Source organism: Haliotis cracherodii, unplaced genomic scaffold (genome assembly GCF_022045235.1).
Source record: "Haliotis cracherodii isolate W230 unplaced genomic scaffold, xgHalCrac1.p SCAF_9, whole genome shotgun sequence".
Classification (NCBI taxonomy): Eukaryota; Metazoa; Mollusca; class Gastropoda; order Lepetellida; family Haliotidae; genus Haliotis; species Haliotis cracherodii.
Window position 1 is genome coordinate 45,398,547 of NW_027266343.1, and position 14,154 is coordinate 45,412,700.

A 14,154-nucleotide genomic window follows, 5' to 3' on the forward strand; every position below is an offset into this window, starting at 1 on the left:
ACACCAGGCTCATAGTTCCTTAGAAAATAACATCAGGCTCATAGTTCCTTAGAAATCAACAATAGGCTCATAGTTCCTTAGAAACCAACATCAGGCTCATAGTTCCTTAGAAAACAACAATAGGCTCATAGTTCCTTAGAAAGCAACACCAGGCTCATAGTTCCTTAGAAAATAACATCAGGCTCATAGTTCCTTAGAAATCAACAATAGGCTCATAGTTCCTTAGAAACCAACATCAGGCTCATAGTTCCTTAGAAAACAACACCAGCTTCATAGTTCCTTAGAAAATAACACCAGCCTAACAGTTCCTTAGAAAACAACCTCAGGCTCATATTTCCTTAGAAAACAACAATAGGCTCATAGTTCCTTAGAAAACAACATCAGGCTCATAGTTCCGTAGAAAACAATATCAAACTCGTGGTTCCTTAGAAAACAACATCAGGCTCATAGTTCCTTAGAAAACAACACCAGCTTCATAGTTCCTTAGAAAATAACACCAGCCTAACAGTTCCTTAGAAAACAACATCAGGCTCATAGTTCCTTAGAAAACAACAATAGGCACATAGTTCCTTAGAAAGCAACATCAGCCTCATAGTTCCTTAGAAAGCAACACCAGGCTCATAGTTCCTTAGAAAACAACATCAGCCTAACAGTTCCTAAGAAAAAACAAATGAAAAATACCTAATCTCGATACAAACTCCCCGAAAGCGTGGATCGGCTGACCCAGGCTCGATTATTTACAGCCGTCACAGCTGTAATACTGCGGCGCTAAACGACTATGAAACAAACAACCAAAAGAACCGAAGACAACTAGCCCCCTTGAGTGTAGTCAATCATACAACACAGTCATTACCTATGCCATCTTCTTTTGAACACTGTGGTGATGGGATAGCCTTGTGGTTAAGGCGCTCGCTATCCATGCCATAGAAGTATGGACTGCTGTTGGGTTTAAGCTCGCGATGTACTCGCGATCTCGACCTTTGGAAACTAGTTCAAAATGCAAGAAGTCAAATTTATCTTGTTCTCATAGTTGAGTATATTCTTGATGCAAATCAACTGTCGTGATGTTAATACACAAAATCAAGAGCCTTTGACCGTGTTAAAGGCGAATCTCGAAGCCTGGGTTTTGTACGCGTTTTGATGAAGTCAGATTCTTTAACACGTCTTACATTGTGTGAGATTGCATCATCCGCTGACCGCCTCAGCCATCTACCTGTGAGCACTGATGATGGGATCGCCCAGTGGTTAAAGATCGATTTCCCACGGAGCCCCAATGTGTGAAGTATGAAAAACTGTGAGGTGAATTCTCGTGTTCTCGCCATTTCGACCTTTGGAAACACACTACATATGCAATTGCACATTTAGTTGGTTCCAAATCTATTCATTTTTCGGAATATAAATACACTGCAAGTGATGAAGAGCCTTTGTCCGTGGTTTAAAAGCGCGAATCACGAAGCCTTGGGTTCAGGGCAAGTTGAGATGAAGTCAGTGCGCTCAGCAAGGAGATGCCCATGTATTGTAGGTGCGATGCTTGCACATATGTTTTAAACTAGTGGAGCTCATCCACTGACCGCCCTGTATCTAAGAACTGGGCTACAGTTATATCTGCTAAATAACCACTAACAGTGAAACCAGTTTTGTTGCTAGGAATGAGTTATCTATGGTTGGTTGCTTTGTTGTTTAAAGCCGCACTCAGCAATATTCCAGCTATATGACGGCGGTCTGTAAATAATCGAGTCTGGACCAGACAATCCAGTGATTAATATCATGAGCATCGATCCAGGCTATTGGGATCGATGACATGCATCAACCAAGTCAGCGAGCCTGACCACCCGATCCTGTTAGTCGCCTCTTTCGACAAGCATAGTCGCCTTTTACGGCAAGCATGGGTTGCTGAAGACCTATTCTACCCCGGATCTTCACGGGTCGAGTTATCTATGGAACTGTAAAGGATGTATTCATTAGATAACAGTATAGGTCTAGTGTATCGTTCTCTAAATATTGTCTCTAACACAGATGTCCACAGAAGAAAGCCCGAAGTGATACCACTACAGTGAAACCCGCGAGCACGGTATGGTGCTGACAAACCTAAAAACATAATTGAAGCGAACCGGGATTCGGGATTCGAACCCACGATCATAGGTTTCTGGCGCCTTAGACGACTTGGCAACCCGTGCCCCCGGCTTATTACAAGAGAAATGCCTTGATAATGATCAATCTCTGTGTAATGAAACATGTCCTCAACAGTCAACATTTTGTGAACATTCTGCATGGTGTGCCAGCAACAAAGTATTTGTTTAGAACATCCCCGGGAGACCCCTGTAAGGGAGCTGGCTAGTCTCTCTTACAGACCCCAGAACATTATATTCAATTAAACTTTCAGACCCTTTCCACTCTCATCCTCATCTCGGCACCATCAGTCCACATTCAACCTATTTGAAGCTCTCTCTCTCTGAAATTTAAAGACTTGTAAATACACGATGGTTCCTCTATGGAGTTCAGTTTAATTTAAGTTTGTGTTTAACTTTTTTTCACGGACGTTACGTGAGTCTAGGAAGCTGGCGCGCGACTGGTTCAATATCCAAACCCCCATATACAGTAGTGGCAGTGGACTAAACCATGTGTTGGGGGATACTTCTACTTTGTATCACACTTCCGGGTAAAATATATTCAACACAACACGTTGAAGTAGGGAATGGAGAAAATATAAGTTAAACATGCACATTGCCCCTGTATGTTGCAGGACCATTTGCTACAAGGCACATAACTATATCATCTTCAGTCATTCATTATCTATTATGCAAACACTAACAATGCGAAAATCATTGGGGGGTACTGTAGATCCCTTTCATGGTTAAACTGGAATAATTCCCCGGGAGATGTTCTATTTGTGAAGTTTGTTGGTTACTTGACCTCGAGAATTTTCAGCAGGTCAAACTGCCGACTGTAAATGCAAAGGGAGACAACTTTTGTCATGCATGAGCCGAAATCGAAACAAGGTTACTTGGAAGTATAAACACGTTAACACTTCTATCGCAGCTCAAGTAAACCCATTCAAAACTAAGCAACGATTTTGTCGATCATGTCTTCAACGACTGCCATCTCAAACTGCCCACGCTAAAAAGGGACCAGTCCTGATTCTGACGATATTGAGGAACATGGCAATCCTTGTCAAGGAAAATCCATGTTTTTGATACCAAGCAAACTGACAGACCTGGCTCTCATTGTTGAAGGACAACAACTAGACCTGAGTACGTGTGTACTGAGTCTCTGCTCCCCCGTCTTCCGGAAGATGTTTGAAGGGGAGTGGAAAGGGAAGACGGGGATTCTCCTGCATGATAAGAAGCACCAGGACGTTGTGGAGCTACTTCTGTGCATTTATCCGTCCACCTCCAAACCAATCTCCATGACAACAGTAGATATAGTTCTGCCTCTCGCTGATGAATAAGAGATCGAATCCCTCAAGAAAAGCTGAGGGGTTTGTTCTGACCCGAAACCCACCTAGCATGGAGCTGGTTCATTTCTTCTACCTGGCGGACAAGTACAAGCTGAACAGACTCTTTAAGGAAAATATTGAGAAGGTGTAACACAGGACACAGGAGTGGGAACATGGCGTTAAAATGTTGCCCGAATTTGGATTGATCTCGGCTGCAGTTAAGTACAGGGTTATCTCTGCAAGAATGACTTTACTGGAAGTGCCCCTCAGAGACATACTGTCGTTAAATGATTCGAACACTACCGTCTCAAAATTAGAGAGTGTCCGTGCACACTTTTTACACGATCCGTCGGTTAGGCAGTAGTGAGGATGCCTTAGCGAGAAGATCTGTTTCAGCAATTAACACTGGGTCTTTCCCCTCACGCCAAATGTTGTGGAAAAATCTGCTGGCTGCATTTGTGTGGCATCGTACTCTAGCGGCCAACTTTGATGTGGGCGTATATGACCAGATCCCGACGAGAACTGTACAGAATTACACATGGATCGATAGGACCACATGAAATGGTCACACTGTTAGTGTTTAGTAGGGACATGCAATCATATACTAGTATGTGTCCATCTGGTGTCTGGATAGTTTTACGTTCTCTATAAGCTTTAATACTGTTGTCTGTAGTAGTAAGGTAATGTCATTTTGTAAGTATTATACATTTAATATTGTGCATTACCACTTACAATTACTGTTTGCGATAATAATATTCTTTATGTGGAAGAAGAAAATAAACCAACGTTACTTGATTGATGTTACTCGTTCATATAAGTCCGTTCACGGAGTGAACAAAATGCTAAGATAAGGGAAGTAACTCTGTAGGTATTTTGGTGGTGTTTCGGTAGAGCTAACGGACATATATTGTGTAAATATGCTCACAGCAAACATTAACATGCAAACTTGAACCAACCTACTGTTGCTTTCTTATGTGATTGTCTTAAATATGTTATCTATAATGGTCAAAGGACGTCAGGATCTCATTTCCATGTGGCTGTACAGTTCACCTTTACACCCCTGTCCAATACATCGGGCTACACACTTGGAATATATAATATATAGTAGTGGTGTATTGCCTTATTGGATTTGCCGGGATTAATATTTGCATTCATCTTAATTCATCCAAATAACCAACATGCTGACTTTTGGTTCACCCAGAAGCAAAAATAGGCAAAACACAACAACTCTGAATCGGTCGGTCTCCGTTGAATTGGTGTTAGGACTACACATCAAGGTGAAGGTTGCATGGTCGTACCCCGCCTAGGTTATTACAGTCTTTGTTAATGTGTTGTTGCTGTGGGACTAATAACATGTCTGTCTTTTGAAAGTCACAATATATCTGCTTAATGCGACCCTTAACTTGTTTAATGTACTTCCATATCCTCACTTCACGCAAAAAAAAAAAAACTACAGAAAGATCCCCTTTTATAAATTACCTGCAATGAATTTCAAGGGCGGGTACACGGGTCTTTCCCACATTTAGACCCAAAACACGTTAAGCTGTTAAACACAATCCTAAACGTGTTCCGACCTAAACGCGTCAAAATTATGGGCCAAGGAACGTGTTTAGGATCTTTAGGATCTAAGCACATTTTTTTACAATGTACATAGCTGCAGGTGAAGGATATATACTGAACAACAAAGGTTCCTGTGACATTGAATAAGATTTAATGCAAAGTTATGTTTTTTTTTACCAAATCTGAAACAATTTCGGTTTGCAACAGATAAAAGACTCCTGTAAGTGTTCAAATAGTTTAAATTGCCATTCTGACTTCAGAAAATGCGCGATTTCATAAAAAAACCCACCCATGAACAAGCCAAAATGTCAATTTACAAATCAATAGCGTGTGTGTCCACCTCTGGTTGCGATGCAAGCAACATATCTTCGTCTGATGGAATGAACCAGGCGTCGCACAAAGTCCTGTGGGATATCTGTCCATATCTGCTGGAGCATGTTTCGAGGTTCCTGGAGTGTCCGTGGAACACGTGGTTGACGTCGAAGGCGCCGATCCATCTCATCCCACATATGCTCGATTGGTGAGAGATCAGGGGAACGAGCCGGCCAGGGGATGACATTCACGTTGTTTTGTTGAAGGGATCCTGAACAAGTCGAGCAATATGGGTCAGGGCGTTGTCATGTTGAAGGGTAATGCCTGGGCCATGACGACGCAAAAACTGTAAAACAACATGGCCGATGATCTCGTCGCGGTAGCGCTATCTATTGAGATTTCCCTCTACCACTATCAAACAGGCCCTCTGTCTTGCTGTAATCCCACCCCATACCATAACGCTGCCGCCCCCAAACCGATCTTCTTCCATGACACAATGATTGACGTAACGTTCACCTCGACGTCGGTACACTCGAATCCGTCCATCGCTGTGGCTGAGGTGAAAAAGAGGATCGTCAGTGAATAGAATTTGTCCCCACTGCATGGCCGTCCAGCGTAGACGCTATCTGCACCACTGTAGACGTGCTTGACGGTGATTCCTGTCAAAATGGCGACAATCCCTGCACATCTGAGGCGACGACATACGGTTTGTGAACATATTCGTCGAAGGCCAAGGAAGATTCCTGCAGTCACTTTTGCTGGCTGGAATCGATTTCGTAGGCGTGTTGTTCGAATCCAGTTGTCTTGTCGATTGTTGGTTACGCGTGGCCTGCCACTCCGAGGATGGTCTCTGACTGCATTCGTCTGTTGCAAACCTTGTCATAAACACCAAATGGTGTTTCTGATGACGTTAAATTGTCTTGCAACATCACGTTGACTCGATCCTGCTTCAAGCATACCAATGGCTCGCAGACGCTCATTTTCGGTCAGGCGTGGCATTTCGCAATGTTGAATAATTGCGTAATTTTGTTGTTTTTCTGAGTGGTTGTTGTCAGCACGATGCTAAACAGTCATATGGAATCCCGTTAACGCACGTTTTATACATATTCTTGGGTAGTGAAATGCATGGGGCTTGCATAAAACTTTTGCATGGAATGCATGCTTTTCTGTAGCAGTTGCGTTTTTCTGACTTGATTCATCACATGTACTACAATATTGAAAACCAAACTTTACTTATTTGAAAAATACACTGAAATATTGGTTTCACAGGAACTTTTGTTCTTGAGTATATTCAACACCTGGCACTGTATAGATATAATACATAATTAGCAATTACGTAATGTCTGTCGGCTTTTTTCCGTGTGTGATGACTGATAGTATGTCATCGTGGCCATGGATCGTTGCTCATACTATCAACCTCTTGTCGCTGGTCCATACTCGATTGTTTCAAGGACGCTGTCACATAGCTGGAATACTGCTAAATGTGGTGTAAAGTACTCACACACTCATACGGGTGACGCAGCGAAGCTTGAGGGCACTTCAACCTATACAGAGGGAAGACGAATGCAGTTCTTGTGGTAACGGAATGGTAGAAATGGTAAAGAAAACCTACACATTACCACAATATGGGGATAAAAGTTGTTGTGTTGAACTGCGTTGGGAAATGCATTTAGTCAAAAGTGACGTTTTCACTCTTCTCATCAACAGTGAAGCCAGTGTTCATTTCGAAAATTACTGCTGTGAAGTGAGTGAGGGAGAGAGGTTTCACACCGCTTTTAACTTTATTCCGGCTGCTGTGGAAGTTATCCGAATAAAGGCGAATGAAATCAGTTGAATATCATATTTAGCCTGAAACGTGGATACTATTCACAGAGACAATTCGTGTTCTATAAAGCACATACACGTATATATCCGCCTTTACAGTTAAGAAAGTTTTATTTCGAAAATCCAGAATGTCTGCATGGAAGCTATCTCAAACTTGTTCCTGGCTCGTGTGGCGCTGATGAAATATTTGCAGGATGAATATGCATCTCTTGTTAGCAGTCAGTTCGATCGTACAATTTCCAAACTTGGCCGCTCCCTTCAGAAGAATACTTCGATACTTGATACTTTGGAATCGTAAGCAAGTTTGGCGGCAACGGCTGAACTTCATCATGAATCAGATGGATCAGTAACAATAGTTACAACCACGGAAGAGGCCGAGAAAGAGAAAGACAATCGTAGCTATCAACCCCGTGATGTGTTCCAGTTGGATGCTAGGCGACAGACCCTTGAAGATCCGGGCTTCCACAACCTATGCGTGTCGTAAAAGGCGACTAACGGGACTTGTTTGATGCATGTCATCATATCCCAATTGCGGGAATCGATGATGATGATATCAATTACTGGATTGTCTGGTCCAGACTAGATTATTTACACACCGTCGTCACATAGCTGGAATATTGTGCGACTTTAAACAAGAAACAAACATACAAACAAAGCTGGGCGGCAGTTTGCCAGACGAGGTGATATGGTTCATCGATTCAATCAACAGCCGGTCCTACAGGGGATACGGCTAACGATCAAGCCTAAACTTAACCAGTAACCGGTAAATATGCTCGTCAATACAATTTAGGGAACGCTGATATTTTGTAGCACTGTCGATTCCTTTTAAATTTGGTAAAAGGCCTCCTGATCGGCGGCTAACGTACTGATATTAAAAACTACCCTTACTAAAGTGACTTCATGACCAGAACAAAGAATTTGAATCATACTGGACTCGTCAACGTTCATTTTGACCAGCACTCATTTTCATGGAAATTTTTGTTGTCATCTCCTCCTCACAGCTGCCGTAAAAATGGAGATAGTGCATTTGCTCACTTATTCTCTTGAAGCACGAGCCACAAGGAATTTTTGTGCGAAGTTTTGGTTGATAAATGCAGGTCGCTATGAAACTGCATCACTGTGTTCAACATGCTACAACCATAAGAAACCGTATGATGGAAAGAAACATCAGGCCCCGATGTCAAGCCGTTAGACCGCTTCTTCTTCCGCGTCACAGAGCAGCCAGAGACGCATGGGCACGGCAACACCGACAGTGGACAAGACAACAGTGGTCAGCAGTTCTTTTTTCTGACAAATATCGGTTCTCGCTGCAGCATAATGACGGTCGTGTTCTTGTCTACAGACGGCGTTAGGAACGTTTCGCTGACGTCAACGTCCGTGAGCACAATCGTTTTAGTGGTGGTAGTGTCATGGTGTGGGCCGCCTTCTCATTTCACCACAGAACCAATCTGTATGTCATCAACGGGAATTTAAATGCTGTTCGCTACAGGGATGAGATTCTGAGACCAATGGTGATTCCTTGTCTTCATCGAATAGGCCCACAGGCGGTTTTCCAGGATGACAATGCTAGACCTCATCGTGCACGCATAGTCACTGACTTTCTGGGACAAAACAATGTTACTCGCATGGAATGGCCAGCATGTTCTCCTGATATGGCACCCATTGAACACGTATGGGATCTGTTAACGAGACGTGTTAGGGAGAACCACCCTCGCCCTCAAGATCTGCGCCAGCTTGCTCAATGGCTGAGTTTGGAGTGGCATGCTATCCCACAGAACACACTACAGACATTAGTGACATCCATGAGGCGTCGCTGTGTTGCATGTGTGGCTGCTAGGGGCGGACACACTCGTTACTGACTTTTCTCTCATGGCCTGGATTTCCAATTTTGACCCAAGTGACATTATTGACATCAATACTTGTTCACGTTATGAAATGTGGTGGATTATTCATGATTCTTTCTTACTGTATACTCGGTCATTATTGAATTTACTACACATGTCTTCGTCTTCTGTTCCTTTTTGATTTTAAGTGCAAACATATCAGTGTTTCCTAACTTCTTTTGAGTAGTATACTAAGTACATCAACAGGCACATCGCTCAGTGCACTCGTCACCACTCGCCCCTTTCCGTAACCTGCAAGAAGACTCGTACCCCTATCGATGAATGTTTTGTGCGAAAATACGACAAACCAAACAGAATGCGCGAATATCTTCAATCCTCGGTCAAAGAATCCCTCAAGAATAATGTTTGGTTTTACATATGTCTTGCATTTAAACATATATCCAAGATACACTTAAATGTGTTCAACCATACTGTATAATAAGGTAAGTTTTCAATAGCATCTGGAATATATATGATTTATGGGGGAAATATATGTGAATCATTACGCAACGAGTTGACTATTCTTTGAGCTATGCCCGTTTGCGCTAAGACGGAACCCAGTCGCAAAAATGGCAAAAATGGCCACGAGAGGGGAACAAGTCGCTATTCGGCTTGTCCCGGAATATCACTAGTGCGCTGTGCAAGCTTGGGCTGATGTTATAATTTGCATTAACAATGTGCAAGGTGCCTCTTTCTGCAAAGGTAGACAGCTGGATTAATCTAGAAAATCACAATACGAAACCACTAAAATGTACACCACTATAACATTATACCAGTATGCTTCCAGTCGCCTACTTGTTGCATATTATACACTTTATGTCATCACAACTGCAATAATTCGTTTGTGATTCTTCTTTGTTTTGTTTTAAAATAATTCATTGCAATAGGCATATAAACAATGTATACATATAGGTATTTATAATAGGCTATGCTTTTGTTATCGCCGTCTTCCTTCGATTGTCGGGTGTATATGAAGTAATGGGTCAAAACATAAAAATAAATACAATAAACAATTTCGTAGATTTCTTTGCTGTTTTCTTTCAACATACAAACAAATCTGCACGGATAAAACAGTCATTCTTTCAATGTCGTACACAACACAACACAAAATTATATGATTTAGATCCACCATCCCGTCTGTGGGAGACAACTGTAAATATGAAACTTTCACGCCAGATAATTACCCGTTTCTATTATCCGCCGGTGCAGATTCAATAATGCCTAAAAAGCAAATATATGAATAGATCACTGAAAATCAGGTCCGGTCTGAATAGGCTATAGCTACTGCGCTCATTTACCGTGGAAAGACATTGTTTATGTAATAGAGATAATCGCACAGTAGTAAAAAATGGTGTAAGATATCGATGTAAAACAAGGAATGAATTGGAAACAATTTTGTTCACATAGTTTGAAACAGACATATACATGTGTTGATTAAACATTTACTTAAAATTATTTGATTGTAAATTTTATTTGACGAACATAGAACCTCGCATCAAAGGTTATTGTCCCCTTTGAAGCAATTTGATGGCATCAAATGTGTGTGTGTATGTGTGTGTGTCACATGTTCTCCATTGTGACTCGCGTTATTCACGTTGACGATGAAATGGAGACAACACTTATATCATTTTATCGAAAGTAGGTTACAGCTGAAGCAGTTGTGAACAACTTTCATCTCACGTTTACTCTGGAAGGGAGACAACTTTTGTGAATCGGCAATAAAGCTTATACGGTTTTCCAGGAAATAAACCGTATTTCATACAGCCCATCCGTCATATTGAAGTCAGTTGTGAACAACTTTCTTCTAGATCCTGTTCATCTGAAGAACGATGTTAAATCCAGAATCTTCAACGGAAACAGTCGGAGCCCAACCTTCGGTCGCCATCGCTGCAGGTGTAAGTAAAGAGGAGGAACCAGCTACACCGGGGCTGGATGACTCCATGTTTTCTACACCCAGCTCTCTCACTGACGTGGCGCTCGTAGTGGATGGGAAGAAACTACACATGAGTAAAGCTCTACTCTGTCTCGCCTCCCCCGCCTTCCTGAAAATGTTCGAAGGGGATTTTAAGGATAAAACAGAGGTTCCCATCGCGGACAAGAAGTATGCGGACTTTGTTGAATTCCTGTTGTGTGTTCATCCGTCCACCGGTAAACCGGTCCAACGGGAAACACTCGACGTTGTTCTGGCTCTCGCTGACGAATACGAGGTCGAGTCTCTCAAGCAGCGGTGTGAACAGTTTGTTCTCACAAGGTTCCTTTTGAAAGATGAACAGCAAAATAATCCAGCAAATGAAGAATTGGTTCACTTTACCTACCTGGCTGATAAATACAAACTGAAGACACTGTTGGACAAATGTGTTGTCAGGCTGAAATACAGAACCTATGACGGCGATCATGGCGTGAACCGTTTACCAGAATTCCAGCTTCTGTCACCAGATACTAAGGTTCGGGTCATGTCGGAGAGATTAAGATTGATGGAAAAACCTGTTGCTGAGATTCTTGATGCCGCCATTCGAGAACCGTGCAAGCAAAATTTAGACAACATTGAAAATGCTCATGGGATATGTCAGGGATGCCTTGTGAGAACCTTCAAGCACAACACTACATGTCCAGTTAGGTGCAAAGGAGAACTTTATAAACAGTGGGAATCAATTTATGACCTGAAAAAAATATTCAAATTTGATTCACGTTTTAAGTAATATTGGCACGATCAGCCACAATTCTATAGTATGGGTATGGGCAACAGTTAACCACCACCCGAGATGTCTCAAATAATATCCGGTGAGTTCAAACTGTTTTCTTGTTTTATAGCGTTGTATTTCTTCATAAAGATGCACTGATCACAGTAAACACGTGCGTTTAATGTCACATATGGTGCACTAAATTCTTTGTTCTACATGCTACAGTGTTGGGTCATCGTTCCACGCAATTGGAATCGATGACATGCATCAACCAAGTCACCCGATCCCGTTAGTCGCCTTTTACAACAAGCAAAGTCACCTTTTACGGCAAGCATGGGTTGCTGAAGATCTATTCTTTCCCAGATCTTCACGGGTCCATAGTGCGTGAAGTAGGAAACGAAGTAATTGTACATGTGCTCAATAGGTATCACAAGAGGACACCATGGTTATGTTGTTTTAACAACTGCTACTTGGCGGGAAATATGTGTTCCCAGTAACCCGTGCTTGTCGTCAGCCCGGACTAAATACTGTCTGTTGGACAGATTTGGTGACATGGCTGATGCTTGTCATCGTACCTTGGAAGGCGTGGTGAGTTGCTCATATTATCAATTACTGGTTTTCCTGGTTCTTTATACCGCCGCTCTCGTACGGATGGGTCAACAAATATTGACCTAGCGGCGACTATATGGGGGGACTGTTTTTCTGTGTCTCAAAAATTATGATTCCTAAACTTACGAAGCCTAATCCTGACATAATATCCATGTCAACCTTTCAATTGGGCGGTGTTTAACTTTTGCTGAGGCTTATATTATCCAGATGACTTTATTGTTCTTGTACAACCATGTCATGAGTACTGACTAGCGTCGTCCTTGCACACCTGATTCTATAAGGGATACTGAAAGCGGTCTTAAAACGCAGGTCAGCATCCACAACAGTGATATCCCGGAAGACAGGTTTGGGGGTTTAACAGGGTCAGGACTGCATAGACCCATGTGTACAATGTCTAGGACAATTTCGTTATTGACATAAGTGTAATTTACAGCCATCATTTTTCTTAAGTGGCATCGTTAAATTGATTATAGTGTATAGTGTGATTTGATTGTGTGTATTGCTTCAAGTAGCTTTGTGAAGTCTTAACTTGTCTTGTATCCTTGTGTGTCAAAGAACGTTATCAGGAGTTGCTGCTTGTGGGTATTTCCAACGTAAAAGCTCCACTGTTTCTGAATGAACTGGACACACCGCACAGCAACTTAGTTTTGATTCCCAGGACATCGCGGTAAACGAAGTTACATGATGCTGGCTTAAATGGTGTCGGACTGCTTTTCGGACATGGGCCGAAAAGAAGTTTGTGGACAAGAGAGGTCAGTATGGTTCAAGTGTGTTCGCCAGCAAAAATGTTCAAGAAATGAAGTCAAATGTTACATGACTGCAACCAGACTGGCCTTGAACTTGTTCCAGAATAGCAATGTAGACTTTGATATGCTTGATATTCTGAAATTTAAAAGCAAATGAAACATTAACAAGTCTTATTTGACAGCCGACCACGTCACCTCGTATTCTTAAAATCTGAGATCGTACGATGTGCAAATATCGGATTTATACACTTGCCGTTGTTTATTTATTTATTAAAGTTTAATGGTGGACATGTGGAGGTCATTTCCAAATGTATGCACCAGTGACAAATATGATGTCCGATGCAATTCCCTTGTCATGATTTGATAGTGATTCATAAACATATGCTTATGTTAAAGTCGGTTTCGTACAATGGCCTGTTTTTAGCGCAGATTTCTTATGGTTACGGAAATGTTTTTTGTGGCTTTTCATGTGTCAAAAAGTCTAACTTCATGTCATGTTTTTGATAACACTTATCTTCTTTTATTTTTGCAGTAGAAATGTTCTTATGTGCATGTTAAAAAATCGCTTGTTACATTATTAAAACTGATGCCGACCTGTTAATTTTCCAAAAGCTCTTTCCTGGGGACACCAGGGTGCCTTAGCTTCCAGCGAAATGCAAGTATCTTCGCATTAACTCATTTAAACAAAACAGCATTGAACAAATCAAATTCTTAATCCCCAATAATGCTATCCTTTCCACACCGCAATTCTTTTCGTGTTCCTAAGTACAATGACACTTTTCGTGTTCACAAGTACAATGACAGGACCAGAACATAAGATAACTGGTGGCTCAAAATACAAAGTTGCATCCCTTAAGCGTACCAGCATCCTATGATCGAATCTCAGATTCACCATGAAGATTCTTGGTTTGTCAGCACCTGTGTCTCTGTATTTCGATAACATAGAAAACGACTAAGACCTGCATCACTTCGGGCTTAAGTCGACTCACTCACACTGGTCACCTCACACAATTGAGGCCTAGACCACCCATCCCGCCCCATAGAATAAACCCTTCTCATGGATATCAATCAAGTAAATTAAACCAAATGAGTGTTCAGTACAG

The 14,154-nt window shown here is 41.9% G+C and overlaps 1 protein-coding gene and 1 pseudogene across 1 annotated transcript; both read left to right on the plus strand.

The window, feature by feature from the left end:
* Window positions 1-3,184: 3,184 nt before the first annotated feature.
* On the plus strand, window positions 3,185-3,800 carry LOC139451910 (TD and POZ domain-containing protein 1-like; annotated as a pseudogene).
* A 7,032-nt stretch (window positions 3,801-10,832) lies between these two features.
* Window positions 10,833-13,583, plus strand: LOC139452583 (BTB and MATH domain-containing protein 38-like). The gene has a single exon (XM_071234106.1). It carries the CDS (start codon window positions 10,845-10,847, stop codon window positions 11,712-11,714), a length of 870 nt encoding a protein of 289 aa, XP_071090207.1. The 5' UTR covers window positions 10,833-10,844; the 3' UTR covers window positions 11,715-13,583.
* Window positions 13,584-14,154: the final 571 nt, after the last annotated feature.